Source organism: Gracilinanus agilis, chromosome 1 (genome assembly GCF_016433145.1).
Source record: "Gracilinanus agilis isolate LMUSP501 chromosome 1, AgileGrace, whole genome shotgun sequence".
In the NCBI taxonomy this organism is placed as follows: Eukaryota; Metazoa; Chordata; class Mammalia; order Didelphimorphia; family Didelphidae; genus Gracilinanus; species Gracilinanus agilis.
This window is the reverse complement of record NC_058130.1, coordinates 92,242,945-92,265,054: the sequence shown is the minus strand read 5'-3', so window position 1 is coordinate 92,265,054 and position 22,110 is coordinate 92,242,945. Positions and strand designations below refer to the sequence as shown.

At 44.0% G+C, this 22,110-nt stretch overlaps 2 protein-coding genes across 5 annotated transcripts; both read right to left on the bottom strand.

Annotated features, from left to right (window-relative positions):
• Positions 1-1,638: 1,638 nt before the first annotated feature.
• IMPDH2 (inosine monophosphate dehydrogenase 2) lies at positions 1,639-9,877 on the bottom strand. 4 transcript variants are annotated; one of them, XM_044679471.1, is made up of 15 exons: positions 9,675-9,876; positions 9,069-9,117; positions 8,687-8,788; positions 8,531-8,605; positions 8,020-8,226; positions 7,531-7,618; positions 7,248-7,447; positions 7,059-7,149; positions 6,719-6,814; positions 6,281-6,352; positions 5,372-5,515; positions 4,699-4,843; positions 4,188-4,331; positions 3,977-4,060; positions 1,639-3,629 (listed from the first exon to the last, which is right to left on the bottom strand). In XM_044679471.1, exons 1-15 carry the CDS (start codon positions 9,770-9,772, stop codon positions 3,608-3,610), a joined length of 1,617 nt encoding a protein of 538 aa, XP_044535406.1. In that variant the 5' UTR covers positions 9,773-9,876; the 3' UTR covers positions 1,639-3,607. The 4 variants fall into 4 exon arrangements, with proteins under 4 accessions (XP_044535406.1, XP_044535561.1, XP_044535478.1 ...); XM_044679626.1 differs by lacking the exon at positions 6,281-6,352 and having other exon boundaries at positions 8,546-8,605; positions 9,675-9,877; XM_044679543.1 differs by lacking the exon at positions 6,281-6,352 and having other exon boundaries at positions 9,675-9,875.
• Positions 9,878-12,124: 2,247 nt separating this feature from the next.
• On the bottom strand, positions 12,125-20,263 carry QRICH1 (glutamine rich 1; the record flags this gene model as incomplete). Its single annotated transcript, XM_044676846.1, has 7 exons — positions 12,125-13,138; positions 13,610-13,700; positions 14,147-14,298; positions 14,721-14,829; positions 16,469-16,583; positions 18,412-18,566; positions 20,062-20,263. Coding segments are annotated over 7 exons (1,017 nt in total), but the record flags the coding sequence as incomplete, so codon positions are not given.
• Positions 20,264-22,110: the final 1,847 nt, after the last annotated feature.

Sequence of the window (22,110 nt, the reverse complement as noted above, 5' to 3'; positions counted from 1 at the left end):
GGTGTGAGGCAGAAACCCAGAGACTCCAGTATAGCTCCTTGGGCCCTGTTAGTTAGATAGCTTAGATTAGTGTAGTGAATAAGTCCTTCCTTGTCCCTTTGGGTTTTGTTATTAGGTGTTAAGATTTTAGAGTATTCATTCTTATGCCTCCTTTTAGTTTCTAATTAAAACCCAATTTCACCTTGTTACCTTGTCAGTTAATTCAAGGCCTCTGGCCAGAGTGACAGTTGGCTGTTATTTTTCCAGTTGGGAGTGGTGTAGCTGTACAAGACTTCAGTGTTCAGTTATAGTCTCTCTTACATCCCAGAGAGTGTTCCCACAAACCCCATAGTTGATTTTAATATTCCTGGTGACCCCATTACTTATATTTTCCTACAGTACTCTGGAACGCTATCTGACTAATGAATGGCTTTTATTAATATCAATATAGGGATTGGGGAAGGGGATGAAGGGCAGAGGGATTTTGGGGTGCCCTCTTCTCTATTCCTATGGAGTCCATTGCTTAGGTGGGAACCTTATTGGTTCTAAGCTTCTCCCCTCACCCTTTCTCCTTCTGATTCTGATTCTATCCTTTTCTATAATTGCAAGTTAGACCTGAAAAGGTCTCTTGGCAAGGTTGGGTAATGGGGGAAGGAGTCTAAGAGATTGCTTTCAAAATGGAGTCCAGACACTGAGCTGACTCGATGGTTGAAGTCTTGCTGGGTGAGAAGTGATGGGATGCCTTTGACCAGGGAATCCGGGTTTCATTGTCCAAAGAAAGATCCTCAGGAAGCCCTCAGGACTTCCTCCCTCTCTCAGTCCTCTGCCAGATGTCCTTCACCTCTTCTTCCTCTTCTGGAACCTCCCAGAATCCTCTGCTCTTAACTGTCAGCCACTCCTTTGGCTCCTCCTGTCCCATCCACCTTGCGCAAATCCCATCTTTACAAGCTTATATTCTAATAGGGGGCAAAAATACACAGGGAAGTGGTGACCAGGGAGGGAATTCTGGGAGATTAAGTAGAGCTCTAGAGGAGTGCTTTGTTATACCAAGTATGATTTTGGTTAGGTCATTTAATCTCTGAACCATAGCTGTTTCTGTCTGTAAAATGGAAGTCATCCTTGCCTCCCTTCATAAGTTTATTGTGAAAATAAGAACATAGACTTTATAAAATATGACAAACAAACTGAGGCAAAGCAAACAGAAGTCTAATGTGCCTTGACTAAGGGTGGTGTTCATGTGCTCAATAGTGAGATAGATATGGCTCTTGGTTCAGAAGTTGGTTATGAACCCCCCCAACCCTCAAAGAATCCCCTGCATGTAGATCTGCCTCCAATGCTCTGGGGGTCACCGTGAAGAGAGTATTCTGCAGCTTTAGAGAAATGAGCTATTAAGTGTTGTTTTTAACTATTCTCATCCGGCCACTGCTTGGTAGCCAAGAGAAAATTTACCCCCTCTCCCTGCCCCTATCCACAGTCCCTTCTAGTTTATCATGGACTCTTGGATTTTGAGAACTGCTCTAGAAGCAACTGTTGTATGTATGGGGCATGAGCCTAGGCCAGCATTATGTTCTTCTACTGTCCTAAGTAACTTTGGCACAATGCAACCGTGTTGTGTGAACTCCACCTGGAATTGGGCCAAGAACACTGGGCCAGTCGCAGTTACTCAAATACACAAGAATTTATTAAATACCCACAATATGCCAGACAGTGTCCAAGTTGTTTGAGATACAAAAACAAAAGTGAAATCCCTGCCTCAAGGTCACCATCTAGTGAGAGGACAAGAGGCCAGAGAGAGGGGTTGGAAAGGCTTCCTTTGTAACATAGGAATGGGCCTGGATGAAGGTTTTAGGCCTGAAGAACCGTCAGTGCATAGGCATGGAGATGGAAGGGGGAGGGCCAGGTGAAGGGAACAGCAAGGCAACTTTGGCTGAAGAGGTAGGATGGGGATAGGTTGGAACTTCTGGGTTTTCCATAATAGGGGAGCACTAGAGTGGGGGAGGTAACCTGGGAGTCATTTTCACTGATTAAGATCTGAAGCCAAATTCTAAGGGGTGTGAAGATACATACCAGGAGGCTACACATTTGACTGGGAGATAAGTGGAGAAGGGATATTGGACAGGATCCAGGAATTTGTTATCTTCACTAACTGAAATTTAACATTTTATTCAGTTACAAATGTGGGCAACAAAGCATTCTGAGAAGGAATCCATAGCTTCACCAGGTTACTAAGGGGTCACACCCACAAAAAAAGCCAAGAACTCATGCAGACAGTGCCCGGGACTTGGCTTCGCAATTTCACCTCTGTGTAAAGGGAACTACTGGACAGACTACCAATGTGGCTCACCTAAGAGTTCTGGGATGTTAAAGTCATAACCAGCATGTGGAGACAGAAGACTTGAACTTGGGTCTTCTTGGCCAGCTCTCTATCCACTATGCAACACTGCCTCTCAAGTGTGAAGGCAGATTTTATGTGTGAGGCAGCAGTAGGGGTAAAGTTGGAGACCCCACATAACCTTAGGCCACAAGGCCAAAGAGAACACTGTTGTGTGCATGGATGCAATTAGAAGACTGTCATCAGGTCTTAGATGATTCCATCAGGTCTGGCCTTCTTTCTTCTTGGCAAAGCTGCCAGCCCACAATCTGGTGCCCTTTCTCCCTGGCCAGCCTTTTCTCCTAGTACTCCTTCCTTTTGGGCTCCAACCTTGGCATCCCTTTCAATGGTCTCTGCTGCTAAAGCCCGTGTACTCACCACTTAATTCCCAAATTCTCTACCCTCCATTCTCTCTCCTTCCCTACAGCCTCAGTGGTGTTCTCCATCTCCCTGTTTCTAATGTGTAGGTATCCATCCAGCAGAGTAATTTGGGGAGGGCTGGGCCTATCCCATTTTCCACTTTGTGCCCCTGGTGCTCTGCTGCTCTCTGCCTCACACGAGACACCTAAAGCCGACACTTTGGTCCTCATTTCTTAATAACTTACTAACATCGAGTATTCAGTCTGTTCAAACTTCAGAGACCTGTGCCATACTGAGTTAGCTGCCTTAGTGCATTCTACTTTTGGTTAGTTCTTCAAGGAGCAATTTTTCTTTACACAGAGCTAAAAATTTGCCTCTTTCCCCGCTGCTCTTTCTACCTTCCGCGACCAAGCAACAGAAGAATAATCCTCATTTACGAACAGCCCACCAATTACTTGAAGATGGCGATCAAGTCTGGCAGCCTCTCCTTTGGGCTAAACATAGTCCATTCTCTACTTTGCATCTAAAGCTCTGCCCCTATGGTGCCCAAGTCCCATCCCCCCCCCTTTCCTGCCTCCTTGTGTGGTCTCCTCCCTCTTTAGACTGGAGGCTCCTTGTGGGCAGATTTTATTTATATCCCCTATGCTTATCAAATGTACTTAATGGATATTGGATTTACATATAGCAGCCTTCTTCTCAGACTGTTTGGGGTTATCAAAGGCAAAGTGAAACCTGGGACCCAGAGAAGAGATGACAGAAACTGCCGAGCATTAGCCTAGCCCCTGTTCCCCTTTCCTTCATCCTATCTGACAAAGGCCACAGACCACTATATCCAGCTTTTTATTGAAAAACCTAGAGGGAGAGGTGAGAGGCAGTAAAGACAAACAAGGCCACTTCTCAGAAGAGCCGCTTCTCGTACCTGTGGGGCAAGAAGAAAACTGTGTGTGAAAACAGCAGGATGGGCCTATAGGAATCCACACAAATTTGTCTTCTCATCCCCATCTCCTTCAAGAAAAGGGCAGATAGGGCAGCTAGGTAGCTCAGTGGAATGAGAGTCAGGCCTAGAGACAGGAGGTCCTAGGTTCAAATCTGGCCTCAGACACTTCCCAGCTGTGTGACCCTGGGCAAGTCACTTGACCCCCATTGCCTACCCTTACCAATCTTCCACCTATAAGTCAATACACAGAAGTTAAGGGTTTAAAATTTAAAAAAAAAAAAAAAAACAAGAAAAAAAAAACAAGGGCAGATGGGATTTGAGACACTTACGAATGGAGTCCATGAACACCGCCTTCCACCTGTGCAGATGATGTCCTCTTCTCAAATTTCAGTTCCCCTGAATACATCATGGCTCTGAAGAACAAGAGTCAAGGCCAGAGCATGGGTCAAAATGTATGATTCGGAGACACAGTCCTGCTTCTCCCCTTATTGCTAAGGCTAAGCCCTGGGAAGGTCCAAGCCCTTCTCATACACTCCTTACCTGACTTGAGTTAGACTCTTGGCACCAATATCTTGGCAGGAGTGCTGGATGCCAGCAATCAAGTAGGGAACAAATTTGTGGATGGAACCTTTATCTTGCACAGCTCCGGACACCCCTTGAGCTACTTTGATTTTGTCTGCTTCGCTGTGGGCAAGGAGGCAGAGATGTAAAGGTCTGTCCACCCACTCCCCCATTCTACAGCACAGCCTGGCCTTTCACTTCCCAGCTATAGCCTAAACAGCCTCAAAGTGGGCCCAGGATCCTTTGAGGGGTTGGTCTAGAGCCACAGGAGACTCGGAAACCACACCTTTCTTTCACACCAACCTCCCTCCCCTCAAAGAAAAAACATAGATACCCTCTTCTCATTCCCCATTTAAACCCTGAGGGATGGACACCAAGCACTAGGCACTAGGAAGGTCCAGAGCAGGTTTTCTTTTCTAAGCCAGTTCTATCATGGAAAGCCTTTCCCTCATCCTGAGTGGAGTTACTGTTGGGCCCTTGAGTCTCTCACCTGAAGTAGCGGTTCTGGCTGCCAAGGTTCTTGTCCATGGCATCAAGGGACCCCATCCCTCGATATTTCTTTAATCGGATCCCATCAGAAAAGAAGTATTCACCTGGGGCCTCAGTGGTGGCCGCCAACAGAGAGCCCATCATCACTGTGGGTACGAAAAATCTGCTCAGCAAGCCCCTCCCAACTTCCTGGGACATACATCCTCCACAGAATGGGGAGGCCAGGGTCTCTGGGCTATAAGGCTCCAGGTCTAGTCCATGGCCTCTGCCTGTCTGATACATGTAGGATTTTAAGCAGTAAGAAGCCTTAGAGATGAAGTCAAAAGCCTTAATTTTGCAGAAGAAACGGGTTCAGGAGGATTGGGATTTGCCCAAGAGAAGTCAAGTGTAGAGATTTTAATTTTGTTCTTCTGCTCCAAGCCCAATGAGCCTTTAAAAACAACAACAAAATCCCCTTACTTTCCATCTTAGCGTCAATCCTGTGACTGGGTTCCAAGGCAAAAGAAGTGTAAGGGCAAGGCAACTGAGGTAAGTGACTTGCCCAGGGGTACACAGCTAGGAAACGTCTGAGCCCAGATCTGAATCCAGGACCTGACTCTCAATCCATTAAGCCACCCCAAAACATTTTCATTTCAGGGGTTGCTCAAGATTCTCGACTCAAACAAATAATTTACCTGTGGAAGCTCCAAGGGCAAGGGCTTTGGCAATGTGGCCCACATTTTGGATGCCACCATCAGCAATGACTGGGACACCAAAACGTCGTGCATATTCTGAGACTTTGTATACAGCTGTCGCTTGGGGCCGCCCACATGCCAGCACTAAGAGAGGAGATGGAGAGAATGTAGGGTCAGTTCAGTTGAGTAGATCTGTGGGAACAGCACCCCAGCAGACAGACTTAAGTGTCCTCAGTTATGCTTTCATCAAGGCTGGGCAGAGGACCTGGGTGGGATGTCCTCATTAAGGGTAGTATTTATTGTACCCTTCTATGAGATACTGGAAAACCAGAGAAGCTCATGAATGAAGTCCCCAACCCTGGCTCCCACTAGGCTCAGGTTAGGCACATGCAGTCCTTCCACCAATGGGCAAGCCCTGTCAATGACCACGGGATGGGATGGAGACTGCAGGTTAGTGGTCACACAAGCAGGCAACGGCCTCAGCTAGAGAACCCTCTCTGAAACCAGCTCTGCCCACACCTGGGCTTTTCCTTCTGTAGCTTAGGCAAGACGGCAGCTTAGCCAGGGCTTTTAGGAAAGAAGGGAGGAGCAAAGGATCCTGTTCCTGCCTCAATGATGTAGGGAACTATAAGCAAAGTAGGGACCCGGGTCAAATTTCAAATGGTGGTGGTTGTGGGACTTGCCAGTGAGTTCTTCTCTTTAAAATGGAGGTGCGCACAGGAGAGGGGGAAGGGGCCTAGGGGCTCCATCTAAGGGCAGCCCAAGACAGACTTTCTGCCTATCAACGACCCTGCCTCCCCCCAACACACACTGTCAGCGCCACAAACCCAGGGAGCTACAGCTACAAAGTCAACCAAGCAGCCGGGCAGTGGTCAGCCAGGGGGCCTGGGCCGGCCAGGCCGGACTTACTATAGGTGCCCGTGACAGTAGAAGGGCATTTAGGGCTGTGGGACTTTATGTCTGGAGGGATCTTGGGAGCCACTAAACAAAACAAACAGACCAGAGTTTAGAGAGAGAAGAGCAGAGCTGAGCAAAGGCGAGCAGGAGCAAGGCCAGGCCTGGCAGGGAGGGTAGGTTGGGGGTGGGGGTCAGAAAAGTGAACGTGTTACTGGGCAGAGGAAGCTGCTATGTATACCCAGGGCCATGTCAATGAGAGAACAGCAAAGGCCTGGCCTAGTTCCCTTCCCAGCCCTCTCTAGAATGCCCCTGACATCCAGGCCTCGGCCACAAGGAACCTGTCTAGCTGTTTGAAGCCAGCTGAGTGGGCACTCCTTGAGGGAGCCTTTCCTGAAGGAATCCCACTGCTATCTGGGGATGTTAGGGGCGCCACAAGAGCTCTGCCCTCACCTTCCTGGGTAATGCAGATGGAACCGCTGCCCATGCCAACCCGCAGGGCGTCCACTCCAGCGTCAATGAGGTTTTTGGCTTGTGCAGCTGTCACCACTGCAGGAGAGAGATAAGTGTCTCAATGGGGGATCCTCAGAGCCTCCACGGAGGCAGGCAAGCAGCTTGGGGGCCTTCAAATAGAGAAGCCTAATGGACTTTGCCTCACCAAGCCCCAGGAATGGAAAGAATCTGTGCCCTGACTAAGGTGGTCCCATCCTTGGGGTTCTCAGCACTCCATCAGGAGGGAGAAGAGTGGGTGCTCCCCCCTCCCCCAGCTAACTGCTGCCCTGCCCAGCCTCACCATTGCCGCCGATAACCTGGAGGTTGTTGTATTTCTCTTTGATGTACTTGATCATGTTAATTTGGAAAATGGAGTTTCCTTGGGAAGAATCCTAGGACAGGGAAGGGAGAATTGGGATGATTAACTCTGGCAACTGCAGCATCCAAAGTTGGGGTGGCTGGTCCCAGGCCCTCCTACCTCCCTGCTCACCAGCACAACCACATCAACACCAGCCTGGGCCAGCAAGTCAAGCCGGTACTTGTCATCCTCATGGGTGCCAATGGCTGCTCCACACAAAAGCTGCTTCTTGGTGTCCTTGGAGGCCAGGGGGTAGTCCCGATTCTTCTTTAGGTCCGTGCGGGCAATGATGGCTACTAACTCATCATCCTCATTCACGATAGGTAGCTTCCCTGGGGAGCAGTGGAGGTGCTGCTGGTGAGGGACAGCTGATGTCTCCCCCCACCAGGTATCACCTACACACACCCATCCTCACCTTTCTTGCTCCGCTGCAGTATTTCATTGGCTTCCTTTAATGTGACGCCTGCAGGAGCCACCACCAGATCTTCCCGCCTTGTCATGATCTGATGAAAGAAAGAGCAAGCTTGGATGCCTGCACACAGGAGCTCCTGACCTTTCTCATCCTTCAGGGACCCCTTGGCCAATAATCCTCACTCCTCTGAGATGCCAGAGTAACAACCAACAGATCCCTTTCTCTAGCACTGTGCAATTTACAGTTCTGTCTGGTAGGAATGTTAGCCCCACTTTACATGAGACTGAGGATTAGAGGTAAAGTAAATTGTCCAGAGTCACATAAATAAAAAGTAACAAATAGTAGAACATCAACCCACATTTTCCCAGACCTAAGTTTGTATCCGGGCCAAGATCAGCTTGTTCTCTCTATGATCTACCAGATTGAAGGGAAGCCCTGTGCCCACACAAATCTATAGGAAGTCCAGGTCCTACCCAAGGGGTAGCAGCAAACCTCGCCCAGAAAACGGTCATGTTCCTCCTCCTTAAGAAAGTCAATGTCACGAGAGGAAATGATGCCCACCAGGCGGCTGCCCATCTTGCCATTGTCTGTGATTGGGATTCCACAGAAGCCATGCCTTGCCTTGGCTTCAAAGACATCTCTGACACGATCTTTGGGGCTCAGAACCACAGGATCAGTGATGAAGCCCTGCTCATATTTCTAGAATACAGCATAGAGAAACCCAGACGTTAAAAATGGGAAATCTTATATGGCCTGATGTCAAGTCCCAAACTGTCATCATTTCCCCTCTGGCTGGAGTAATCAAAATGGCAAACATCCCTAAGCTTAAGCCAGTGGACTTTATTAGTTATGTCCATATGATACCCAGTATGTAACTCCTGTAACTGAGAGACTATGTGGAACACTCATGTATTTGGGGGGGGGGGGGCGGGAAGCAACTTTCTGGGATGGGGATGCAGGCCCACTTCTGCCCACTTCAAATCAAGAGTCCTGCCCAACTGACCTTCACTTTTCGTACTTCGTTGGCCTGGAATTCTGGGGTGCAGTTATGATGTATAAAGCCAATACCTCCTGTAAGCTGTTGATAAACAGAAAAGTCAGTCTTCCATCTTTGCCACCAAAACCTCCTTCTCTACTTCTCTGCCCTCAGAGGACTTACTGCCATGGCAATGGCCATCCCAGCCTCCGTGACTGTATCCATGGGAGATGACACAAGTGGAGTTTTCAGGGTTATCTTCTTGGTAAGGGCTGATGTTAGGTCCTGCAGACAGAAATAGGCCTGGTCAATAACGAATGAACCAGCCTGGCCCGAGAGAAGTTGGTGCCCTCCCAAGACTTCTACCCTACTGGTCTGAAAGCTCCCTGCCACCAAACCTCATTTCTTTCTCAAATGAAAACTGTAAACTGCCGAAAGGCCAGGCAAGTAAGGGGTGGCATACTTTACCTCACCTAACCCCAACACTTCAGCCTGGGCAGTGTGGGTGCCATTGTGAGAATGGCCCTATCCCCACCCTCCAACAGGGGCTTAAGTTTCTACTTACCACTTGATCAGCTGTGAAGTCTATATATCCCGGGAGGATGAGGAAGTCGCTGTAAAGAGGGATCAGCCAATGGCACAGGTGAGTGTTAGGACGTCAGCCCCAGCCACGTTCCCAAAGTGGTCCTCATTCACTTGGGTTCCGGCACTCCCCTCCCCCGCCATGAGATCCAGTATCCAAATTGTCCTGCTGGCCCTTCCTCTTAGGTCATCAGAGCTGGTCTAGGGCTGGCGAGTGACAGCTCCATGTGCGCCGAGGAAGTGTTATTTTGGGCCTGAAATTCCAGCCACTGCTCCTTCCCTCCCTGCTCTATCCACACCGGGGAGACCAGCCCCTTCCTGGCGGTCCGGTCTCCGGGCCCTGGCATAGCCATCCTAGTCTGGTTATATACTCCTACCAGCGGCACCTCCACTCCCACCTCCCCTAAGACTCTTTAGATAGCCAGGAATGCTGCCACTCCCCCCCCCCCATTCCCGGGGCCCCCAGCTGGGAGCTCGCGGTGCCAGCCAGCCAGCCCACTCCTGAGGAGCCTCAGCCTGCGATCTCTTCTCCACACGGACTCGACCCCCCGGCCCACCCCAGGTGGTCGCGCCCGAACCCTTCCCTCACTTGTACGTAAGCCCGTCCCCGCAGTTGAAGAGTTGCTGCGCCGTGAGCCCATCATCAGGAACGTAACAAGTCCCGCCGCTGATGAGATAGTCTGCCATGGCGGGGACGGGACGGGAGCAGGGGAGGAGGAAGTGGGCTGGGCTGGCGGGAGGTCCGACTCCAACCGCGTGGGGCTGACGCTTCTCCCGCAGAGGCCCGCAGACGATCCACGGCGCCAATATAAACCCGCCCGCTGCGTCATGGCGCAGGAGCGCGTGGGGCGTGCCCGCCGTCGTCACGGCACCGCGCACGCGCCCGCGCGAAGTGAGAGGGTGATGCGTCGTGCGAAGCACGCCCCGCCCCGCTGGCCAGAGGGATGGCGCTTACGCAAAAGACGCACGACCTCCGCGCGAGTAGGCGGGGCGGTTCTCGAATCTGGAGTGGCCGAGTCTGGAAATTTCCCAGCAGGGATTCTGAGCCAGAACGTCACATGGTGTCGATTCTAAGGTGGAGCCAGGGGCTGCTAGGCAGCAAAGTTAGTTATGTCATAACTCTGTGCCTCAGTTGTTCTATCCGCAAAGTGAGGCAGTGAGTGAGGGGATCCAAGTACCGGGCTAGCCCGAGGAACAGAATTTAAATCCTGCTGCTGCTTGCTTGGTGACTTTGGGCAAAGAGTTGACAAACTCTCTGGACCTTAGTTTCCTTGTCTGGAAAAAGAGGTGCTGGATTCTGACAGCTTCCAAGAAACTCATCCTCCACTTCTGGGAGGCTCAGGGGTGGTCAATTTAGCATTAATCCCCTTTTAACCATTTTTGTCCAAGTTCTCTCGTGCCCTGCCTCTTCGTCCTGTCCCCCTGGAACACCAGTCCTATTCCTTCTTTGATCCTCCCTCATTCCCTCATGTAGCTCTCAAGAAAAACCCAAACCTAAAATTAAAAATTAAAAAAAAGAAAAAAGAAAAACCCAAACTTAAGAAAAAATATCATTACCTAGCATAAATCTACAGGTCTTGGGTTCATTCTCACAGGGTCCTCCTATACCAAGAACTAATGAGATTAGCGAATTTACCAGTTGCTTGCTCGGTATTCCTGCTTACAATAACACTAGTAACATAAGGAACTAGGAGAATGTGGCATTTGGTAGAATTTGTTAAAATGGCTGGTCCTGTCTCTGAACAATAGAGGGGGTAACTTTTGGGGTGCTAAATGAATCCTATAAAGCAGTTGGTAATGGAATCCAATTAATCAAGATCTTCAGAATGGCAGCTAGGTGGCCAAGTGAATAGTGAGCTGAACCCAGGTGTTCATATCCAGCCTCTGAAGTGCCCTCTTAAAGATAATAGCACCTATTTCTAAAGTTGTTGGGAGGATAAAATGAGATATTTCTAGAGCACTTTGCAAACCTTAAAGTGCTATGTAAAAACTAGCTATTATTATTGATACAATAGACTGAACTGTTAGCCCAAGAACCAACATAAAACCCAAGCTTTCTTCAGGAAGGCTGGCCACTTTCCAAAGTGTAACTATTTACATATTCACCCTTTTAAAAAGGCTAGACGGGGCTCCAGCTCTAGATAAGAGCTCTACTCCTGAAGTGATATTGTTTGTTCAGCCTCAAAAATAAGTCAAAATAAGGGTAATGTTAAAGGCCAAATAAAATTGTAGTCATTTACAAAAAGAAGTGTCAGAAAGATGTTTATAGGCGTCAAGAAATCATCAAAAATAAGAGGTGCTCTCCTCATGGGCTGAAGTTCATTTGTCTTATATGATGCCAAGGAGATGTCCTATTCACAAGGATCAGTTGAGAGCAGGCAGCCGAGTCGACATTAGGTGACAACATAAGGTTCTTCTCAAGATGAGCCATTCTCCAGGCATGGATTTTAAACAGCAGGTAAATCTTCTCTCTGCCAGACTTCTCACAGCACTTTAGTGCTCATTTACAACAGGGGGAACAGGGAAATGGGTGGGGGAAGGAACTTCTTTTCAGAATATTAGCAGTAAGGAAACGCTTCTGCAAATGTTCTCAGAAACAGTCAATATACCTTAAGAGAGTCGGAAATACTCCTAAAACAATCTGAGAATTTTTTAGTTACTTATACTTGTGCTTAGTAGCTCCAAGGGAGGTACTCTCCCTTCCCCATATTTAATCCTAGACCTCAAGGGACCCTTCAGCCCTAACATTCTCTGGATTAGTATCAGGAGACTTGAATTTGAGTTCCATCCTTGCCACTGGGTAATTAATCCTGGGTAAATTATTTTCATCTCGTCAGGCCTCAATTTTCTCATTTAATAAAATGATAATATGAAGAACAGATGAGATCTTGCCTTTACATTCTGAGTCCTTCAGAAATAACCACTGGATAGGAATGGAGTTCTAACTCCACTAAATGGCAAACTTAGAGGTTAAACAACCTAACTCTGTCCCCCATTTTTGCTTTCCCTTCCCAAATAAAGACGCATTGTTCAATAGCATGTTGAAAAGACGTGCTTGTCATTCTTAATAAACAACTAGAGTAAGAATACATAAGAGAAACAGTGTTGTATCTTTATATGATACACAAGTGTATGTTACAAGAATTCCATCAGGCACATGTGCCTCAAGTTTTAAGGCCTCAATGTTAGGCCCAAAAAAAAAAAAAAAAAAAAAAAAAAAGCATGGTAAAGTTTTTACTTCAACATCTAAAATGTCATTTGTTTTAACGGGGCTGAATAGAAATTGTCTTTAATAAATCATAATTGAAGTTCTCTCCCCTTATTTTTCTTCCAATAAGATGCCAAGTTAATGTCTGAGCATGAAGAAAGAAAAGAACATGGCTATACCAGCGACAGGCAAGGCCAGCCAGGCCCCTGGGGAAGGCAGACATGGCAGGCACCCCAGGGCCGGAAGGGAGGTCCATCCATCATAATTTCCATTCTCTCTGGAGGTGAGAAAGGGGCCATATTTTCTCCTCTGTAGTCCAGGCCCCTTCCTCAGGCCCCGACAAAAATGAAAAAGAAAAAAGAGGGAAAGAAAAAGAAAAGAAAAAAAAGTTAGCCAGCAACTTTCCAGGGTGTCCAATTCTCTCAGAAACATATTGTTCCAGTAGGCACAACAGTCTGTCTTGGGTTTATGATGATGCATGGTGGGTAGGTTTTACTTTTATATTTTCTTTTCAACAGAAGCAGCCAAAAAGGGCTTCATAACTACACCAATTAAAAAAAAAAAAAAAAAAAAAGAAAAAAGAAAAAAAAAACTGAGGCCTCTTCTTTAGTGTGAAATCTGTACAGTTTTTCCTTATATCTCCCCATCTTGCTCAGTGCATGTTACTGGCATTTGCCACAGCAATAGCTTCCTGAATTTCTCGTATCACCAGGATCCGGGTAAGCATCTGCTCCATTTGCTCTCTGTTGATCGGTTGGACTGAATACCAGATTGGGCTGTTGGGTGCCACCACTGGCTCAGGCGTCAGGTAAAATGTGTCGTTTCGGCCTTTCACACTCTGGGGACTGAGGGAAAGGGAAAAAGTAGTAAGGCTAAATTATATCCTCACCCCTTCCCCTTCAATGAGCACACCTGGGCTCCTCACTCCCTGGGACAAAGAAGAACAAAAAGTAATGGCAATGTCAGAAATAAGCCAAATCTTCACACATCACTAAATACTTCATATTTCATACAGTACATCAGCAAATGTGCTTGTTATTTGATTTTTTTTAACGTTTCCATCAGTTTTACTGATTTACTTCTCTTTACGGTATTTTGTAATAAGGGATGATTCTCCAGGATGGAGTAATCTAGATGATAATTTATCAATAAAAGCCTACCTTAAAAATGAAAACGTGTTAGCTTTGTGTCATTTAATGGTTAACACTGCAGTGTGGGGGTGGATCTGAAACTTCCTCAATTCCTCAGCCATGAGAATTCCTTTCCCCAGGGTTCAAATTCTCCCCTCCCAACAAACACAGAGAAAGAAGTCTCACCATTTGAAGAGGTAGAAATCATAGAGTTTTATGGGGCACCTCAGTGGATTCTCTGGATTCTCAGTCTGCTCAGCATACATATCATCTGTAACTACAGAACCCATCCCCACCACATATCATGTGTCAGATTGCTCCTCTGCAGGTCTGGCTAGAACACAGCTTGAGATAAAGACATAGACAATTCCAGAACCCATGCACACCCACACCTCAGATCAATGAAGGCACCTCCTTTCACCGTTTTAGGAAGAAACATGGAGCTCACAATGCTTTCTCTTGAACTCTTGCTTTTTGCAAGGATAAAGTTAGAGCTTCTCACCTGGCTGGGCAGAAGTGGGTTTAAGGATTACAGGATTTGACAAGGACCAATTTTCAGTTGCTACCTGCAGCAGATCAGCAAAATGGGGGATAAAGGGTGGCAGGAAATGGACAACTGGAGCAGGTTGGTTACTTTCTGCCAATAGTCATCCCAAAGTAAGTCCTGTCACAGCACAACAGGAAACAGGGTCTGCTACTACCCAAAAGGCTCAACCTTCCTACCTTTCTGGCCAGTCTGGTGTATGCCAAGTGCCTTCAGATACCGGATACTTGTGCTCTTATCCTTGGGATTTGAAGGGTTCTTCTTTGTCTGTCGTAAAACTTTGGAAAAGGCCAGTTTCATATGCTGATCTACTGTTTTCAACAGAAAGTACCTAAATTGTAAAGTAGAGAGATATTAAAATGATGTAACACCCATGAGAAGGATGTAGGAAGGACAACTTTACTCACCCACTGCCCACAAGTAGCTCAGAGAAGTATCTGAGGTCAGACAAAACAATTTAAAAAGATGTCAAGGAACCTAAATAGCTATGTAGGTGGATTCTGGCTCACCACCTTGGGGTACAGAGAAACTTTGGTTAAAAAAAAAAAAAACCCACAACAATTTCACAAACAAATTGGCTTCCTTGGATCCTAGGCTGCTCAGTACCATGGAGCTTTCTCAGTACCATGGGTATTAAGGGGTAAGGAAGGAAGAAAACCTTGACTAATAAGCATAATGACTTTTTTCTGCCCCTCTCTAAGTAAGTGCAATTACCATCCAATATTTAGGATTCCATTCTCCAAAAATACTTACTTTGTGTTAAAAAACATCAGCGTGGTGAGAAGTGTAGAAGGGGAGTGAGCCCCCAGCTGCTTACACTCCCACAGCATCTCTTCTGTCACACGGCTGGGCAGGACATAACCTACAATAAGAGGGTGTTGTTATTACATGGATATGGTAGGTGAGTCAAGGAGACATATGGAACAATCTGTGTTGACAGGAGGGAACAAGGTGTAAGAAACGGAATATACAGTTAAATGAATGTTAATGGAATACTCCATTAAAGATCATGGAGTGGTGACAGCACTCCAAACTTTAGTTCAAGATCTTCTACTCCTTTTAAATGGTCTTCAGGTCTTAATAGCTACATTCCTAAAAAAAATCTCCTCTTTGCATCAGAAAGCAAATATATTAGGGAATAAAAGGAAGATTGGTTCAAAGCAGTGTGGACTATTAACCTCCCCCTCGATAGGCCAAGGCAGAGATGACCTCCCATCTGAACTACTCTTTATAACAGTGCTGTGTACCAGGAGGTACTTGCTCTGGGCTTGCAGGAAAGGAAGATCCATAACAAATCAGAGCTACCTGGAACTAACTTCCTGTGGCAATAGTTCTAGACTGCCTTACTGAGGTACACTGTTAGGTACAGTCTTTAGACTTCCAGATACTCTCCTTTTTCCAATTTGTTGGTCTCTAGAGACCTTTCTAGAAACCAAGTCTACTGGCCAGTTGGCTATTCTAGGCATGTCCACTAGATGGCGATCAACTACAAATACAGGACTGAGGGCCAAGACCCTGGTTTATGTTTGTATCTTGGCTAGTAGTTGGGTGTGTACTCACATCTAACTCTCTCAGTAGATGGGGCACACTCACTATAGTAGGCAAAGACATACCTATTATTTACAACTTTCGGCTTTTCTCTGAATCTGTTTCCAGAAAAAAAAAAAAAAGGGTACATGTTATAGGCCTAGAAGAATGGAATTAACTCCATAATTTCCAGAGAGACTAGAAAGCATATAACAGGCTGGCAAACAGAAATAAAATGACTTCAGTGTTTGGAAAGCCCCTGAGGAAAGGTAGAATGTCTCTGAAGGCTTTTCTGGGCATACTTCCTCCCATACGTGTTCTCTCTGTTCCTTTTACTCAATATTAAGTAATTTTATCACTGTGCTTGCTTCACATGAACTAAACTAGAACATATCAATTTAATACAATTTATATCTGGAAGGATTTTGGAGAGCAGTACTCTTAACATTCTCATTTACCAGATAAAGAAAAAGATGACCTAAACAGAGGAACTGATTGGCCTATGGTTACACAAGTCAGTAGGGAAACAGTTTCAAATCCAAGGCCAATGAGGCCAAAAATAATTAAAAAACAAAACAAAACAAAAAAAAAACAATTGGCAAGCAAAAAATAGGTGAAGCACTTGATAAGTGTTCATCCTATTTGAGTATTACTACACTATGACTGATGTCTGAATTATTGCAACACTGTCTTAAGCACATAGTAAACCATATGAAAAACTTTGAGATTTGAAATGCTTTGAAGTTTGTTTCATGCTGGCATCCCCACACATTTTATGTTGTCCAGCAAAGCTAAGAAGAGTTTCCCACAGGAGTGGTAATATGAATGCAAAGTACCCCAAGAGGGAAAAGAAAAGACTTGATATTTTGGACAAAGAGCAGCTTGGTCCTAAAACCACCATATTTTTGTTCTTTCTCTTAGAAACTTCAGATAGTGGCAGGAAACAAGTTGCTTTAAACAGAAGAGTGACTCACCGAGAGATGTGACTCGAGGCTGAACATCCTTCAGAACTTCATGAAGCCACTCCGTGAACCGAACATAATAAAGATCTGAAAATATGTCATCTACGCGGCCATTTTCAAAAAGATACTACAAAAGAAACAGAGTTACAATAGAAGCAAGCAATCTTCTAGTTTAGCTCTTTCCCGATGTTTATCCCCCCAAAAAACACAATAAGAGAAACATTCCAGACTGTAAGCTTCCTCTAGGTCCAAGGATACTTCCTGGTCACTAGCCATGGGGGTCGGGGGGGATGAGTCTTAGTTTTCATTGAGGCTCCTCCAGGCAGAGCACAGGAGGACTTTCCTGGGGAAACTTTTCCTACCGTGGAAGTCACAGCTGATGGACAGTAACAAAATTTCCATCCCAGTTCTGGCCCATGAATTTCAGGTACCCACATGTTTCCTGTGAGGTAGAATGTGTTCTTAGGAGGGGCCCTCCAAGAAGGGGCTTCTTCCTTTTGTGATCCTCTCATCCACTTCACTGTTCACTGTCTGCAGGAAGCTGAGGGGTTGGCAGTCCAACCCTGCCTTCTGACACTGCCTCCATCATACGATTCTTTCTTCCCTTTTCTGCACTTGCTCTGGATTCTCTCATTAAATGGACATATTCACAAAAACTTAATTTATTTTTCCTTACAAAAAAGACAGAGGTTTAATAAAACCTCTCAGGAAGGCAGGATATTCCTTGCCCATAAAACACATAAACTAAATTGTATAAGAGACTAAACATGGGGTGCTTTAGAGTTAGTTTTCTATATCCTAGCCAGATTGCTTACTCCTCTCTATGCTCTGATAATTTCTTCTCTCAAAATTTCTTGAACTATTTAATTTTTCAATGGCTTTTCATATTTCTAAATCCTGTGTTTCAATGGCAATACCATCCCATTCTTTTAGGACCATTATTTCTGTTACCCATTATTTCTTGAATTTTTACAATTTTCCCTGTTAAAATTAAGTATGGTAGTTATTATCATGCCCATTTCACAGAAGGGGGCATCTCTGAAAAGGCTCAGAAAGACTCAAGTGACTTACTAGTGGCAGCATGAAACAATGAAGACGCATTAGCTATGTTGGAAGAAGACTTGGGTTAAAATCTCATCTGGCACTTGCTACGTATGTAACTTTGGGCAAATCACATCCCCACTCTAGAGCTCAGCTTCCTCCTCTGTACCTACCTTAGAGTGATAAAGACCTATATTCAAGTCTTGCCTCTGAAACATAGTGGCAGTGTGACGCTGGGCAAATCATTTACCCTCAAGTACCCCCAGGCAACTCTCTAAGTCCCCTATACCAATGAAATCAAAGGTCCTGTTAAAACAAACACAAACATGAGGGAGTTTGGACTAGGTGGCCCCTGAGAACCTTTCTGGCACTACTTCTATAATCTAGATGAATCAACTCATGACCACTGCGAGGTAGATCCCAGAAGAGAATCAAGATTTCCTACTTCATCAGGATTATTTTTACTATCCTCTTATATCTGCTTACTGAAACTCAGGGTGAAAAATTTATTTCTCTCACTATACTTTATAACAAAATGTCATAAATGTACCTAAGCCAAAAACCATTTCTATATTCGTGGAAGCAGGGCCATCAATCAAAATGTTATGCCTTTTCATTGGTTGGGTAAGAGAAAGGCAGATCACGAGCACAAACCTTGAGTTAAAATGAGCACAAAGGATATCTGTAAAGTGTTACATTAATTTCCATTAAACAGTGTTAAATAAAAAACAAAAGAACTATGAATGAGAAATAAATATCAGACTGATTACCATCATATTATTTTGTTTCCATTTAAAATCAAAGTATTCAGTTTTAATTAAAACCCCCAACCACTTCTATTATTTCTGCCCTCCTACAAATCCTAGCTAGAATTACAAATAAAATACAACTCTGGGAAGATTAGTGATTCCTACCTTCTGAATACACAGGAAGATATAGTACAGCACATCTGGGTCATAAGGTTCACCTTCTCCATTTCGAGCTTCCCGTGTCATTAAACATAGACCATAATTCAACTCTGCCACAGCTGAAGAGATGAGATCTTCCTGGAACCTCAGTAGCTGGCGACCTGAAACAGAAGTTACAAAAATTAGAAAGTGGCCCAGTTGTGCCAGTGAAAAGAACCTCTATTATCAAGCCACAATCAGAACATGAAAATTTAAGGTTTACAGCAGATTCGTTATAACTAGTTATGACCACAGAATTTCTTCTTTTTGTTCAATTCCACTCCATTACCAGTTACTTATTATAGCTGTATAAGAAAAATTACCATTCCTAATTAGAAGTAGGCACAGTGGAAATAGTGCCAGCCCTGGAATCAAGAAGACCTAAGCTCAAATCCAGCTTCAGAGACATACTAAATAACTGTGTGATTCTGGGTAAGTCACTTAACCTGTCTAGTTGGTTTCCCAAACTGGAAAATGGGGATAATAACAGTACTGACCTCATGAAGATTAAATGAGATATTTGTAAAGTGAGGATTAAATGATATAATATTTGAAGAATGCTTAGCATAGTGCCTGACCCATTGTAGATACTTAAGAAAGTCTCCCTCCCTTCCTTTTATTCCCTCTACCAAAGGCTGGCAAAATATTTGCAATTAGGCCCCAAATGCACAACTATACAGGTGGTTTTTCCATACAAACCTAAGAAATGAAAACATAGAGACAGAGACTTTAGAAAGTTCGAGGAAGCATATACGGGTATTATAAGATTGGAGAATAAAATAACCAATAGCAATAGAGTGCTTAAAAGACACAAAGACCTTTATAAAACAGTATTTCATTTGAACTTTATAACTACTCCATAGAGAAATAATATAAATATCTATATCTACTTTGGAAATGTGATAATTGAGGCTCAGAAGAGGTTAAATGATTTCCCCAGGCCTGATCTTCCGGAAACCAACAGGAGCCTACAGTTGGTATCTCTATTTTACAAGCTCACACATACAAGGTAACTCTCTTGATTGGAATACACTCCCAGGTCTTGCTCATATGCCTCAAAGTGAACTAATTTGCTGTTCAATCTGACTTCTAATATATACATTTCAGACATGTCTATCAAAGGATACAAAACTTCAAATGGTTAAATAGCTGAAAGTCTGGTGATAGGAGGTCCAGATTTCAAATCTGGCTTCAGACACTTCCTAGGTATGTATATAAATCATTTAATTCTAATTTCCTAGCTTATACTCCTCTTCTTAGAAATGATACTAAGATAGCAGGTAAGGGCTTAAAATTAAAAAAAAAAAAAAAAAAAAAAAAAAGTTCCCCCACCCCCAAATGAGTGGTTAAGAATAAAGTTTTGATATTTATAAATCCTAAATTATCTGCAATGTCTTCTGTGATCAATTTCTTGAATCTAAGTCTCTTGGCAGTGTTAATTTTCCCCCTAAGAAATGGGCAATATAATGGGAGTAATCCAGAATGGGAATACAAAAAATAATCTATCCTACAAGATTGTTTTGTTTTTTTTACCTCCATTCTTCCAACCCCTGCCCTTTTATAGGCCAACAGTAAAAAGTCAGGTGGTAGCCAAACTTTCTAGCCCCAAACACTTACGGCCAATGGGTGCCAGTCGGTTCTGAGCATCCTTCTCAAGTTCAGCATTCTTTGTCTGGGCCCAGCTTTTCCAAACCTCAAGACCTTCTTCTGGCTTTAGAGAATTAGGGAGTAGGAGCTCTGGTGAAGGCTGTGGCTGGGTTTGTGGCTCAACTTCAGCAACTTGGACGGTCTGAGCCTGTGACAGATAATTCACAAAGGGTTATGATCATGAGCGCACTCAGAAATCAGATGAGTGCTATCAATGAGCCATTACCTATTGCTTTGGCTAAGTTCTTTCTCCACTTACGTCTTGGTTTCCTCATCTATGAAAAGAAGAGGTTGAACTAGATAGATAGATCAGGGGTTTTTAACCTGGTCTCTAAAAACTTGGTTGTTTTTTTTTTTTTTGGGGGGGGGATCATTTGGTTAATTGGATTTCAGTAATTTGGTTTCCTTTGTAATTTTATGCATGTTATTTTATGCATTTAAAAACATTATTCTAAGGACTCCATGGGCTATATCATACTGCCAAATGAGTGTACGATACAAAAAAGGTTATGAATCTCTGGGCTAGGTGATCTCTAGGGTCCCATCAAAATCTATGATCCTAAGGCAATCAAACAAACTTTAACATAAATATCATCTTTCTCTGATATATTAGGCTTAGGAATACAGCTCATCCCTATGGAATATTTTTACATGCAAGAATCTAACGTAAGTCTTTCTAATTCTCTCAGTGAAAACATTCTTTAGGCCCTTAACAGGCCTGGCCTTCAGTAAAATCAACATTACTTGTTATAGACACCAAATATCTTTTTTACATCTGACATTCCCAATGGAATAAATTCTAAAATTATATTGCCTTGGATCAAACAGATAAGAAAATACCAACTGCAGATGAGAAATGACTAAAGCTTTGTCTATCTTCTCCACACAGTTGAAAAAAAGCCAATCTTTCACCCAGGACACTTTAAGTAAGTTTATACAAGGAGGATGCCCTCTGCTGGATGAAACAGACTAAGATCCTAGAAACAAATTACCATTAGAAAGAAGCAAATAGTCTTGGAGTATGTAGACACCAAAAAGTTTCCACAATTTTCTATGAGAGCTAAAAACCAATGATAGTTTGAAATGGGACTTTTGGTAACAGTTAACTTTTAGCAAGTCGATCTTAGACTTTCCCCATATTTCCTTTACCTTAGATTAGCCCTGGTTGACAATTTATTTACTCTGGGACTGTCAAGAAGCCCAGTTGATCTGCTCAAAATCATACATGTAATAAATTAGCAAAGCTGGGATTTAAATGGACATCTTTTGACCTCAAACTTGAGATTCTTTCCATTATACCATCATACTTTGTCTGAATAAATGGATTTGCATATGGAGATTCTAAGTTATTTCTCTGGTTTAATTTTCTCATCTCTAAAATGATCAATTTGTACTAGATGACCTGTAAGATACCAACATTTTATGAAGTAATGAATAATTTTAGACAAGAACAAAGAGAAACAAAGGGAAACATGAACATACTTTATTACTAAGTAAAAAGCTGGACAAAGTTTCTTTTTTCTATTCAACAGTTTCTCACAAAAAAAGTGGGAGGAAAGTCATAACCTCCTAGGGTTGACAATGGAATTTAGATGTATTTGCAGGAATCCATTTGTCATCCACATATATTTGTTTTACATCCTAATAGATTTTGGCTCTCAGAAATATATAATATAAAAAATGTTCTAAATTAAATTTTCCTTCTTATTTTAGCTATAGTATACAATAAAGGATATGAAAGAGAGTTTTCTGGATAAGATAGGTACCTGGAGGCTCCAGCAAAAACCTAAAAATAGCACCAGATTGGAAAAAAAAAAATTGAGAAACCCAATGAAGAATTATAGCAAATAACTTCTTCTACTGAAGGTTGGCCAGAAACCTACAGGTAATAGGAAAGGACTAGTGCCAGAAAAGCCAATAATCTTGCTTAGGCAAACCAGCTTAAGAGCTGCTCAGAAGAATTAGTGGTGGGCTAGATACCTGTGTAGACTGGAAGATCTCCTGAGAAAGTCTCAAGGT

Bases quoted from the DNA above. Each gene is read 5' to 3' on its own strand.
- IMPDH2 (XM_044679471.1), bottom strand. From the start codon at position 9,772: ATGGCAGACTATCTCATCAGCGGCGGGACTTGTTACGTTCCTGATGAT. The intron at 8,227-8,530 runs GTCAGTTGGGCA...GCTGTATTCTAG, and splicing joins ACGAAGTACGAAAAGTGAAG to AAATATGAGCAGGGCTTCAT. The intron at 6,815-7,058 runs GTGAGGCTGGGC...TCTCTCCTGCAG, and splicing joins CCAGGTTATCGGCGGCAATG to TGGTGACAGCTGCACAAGCC.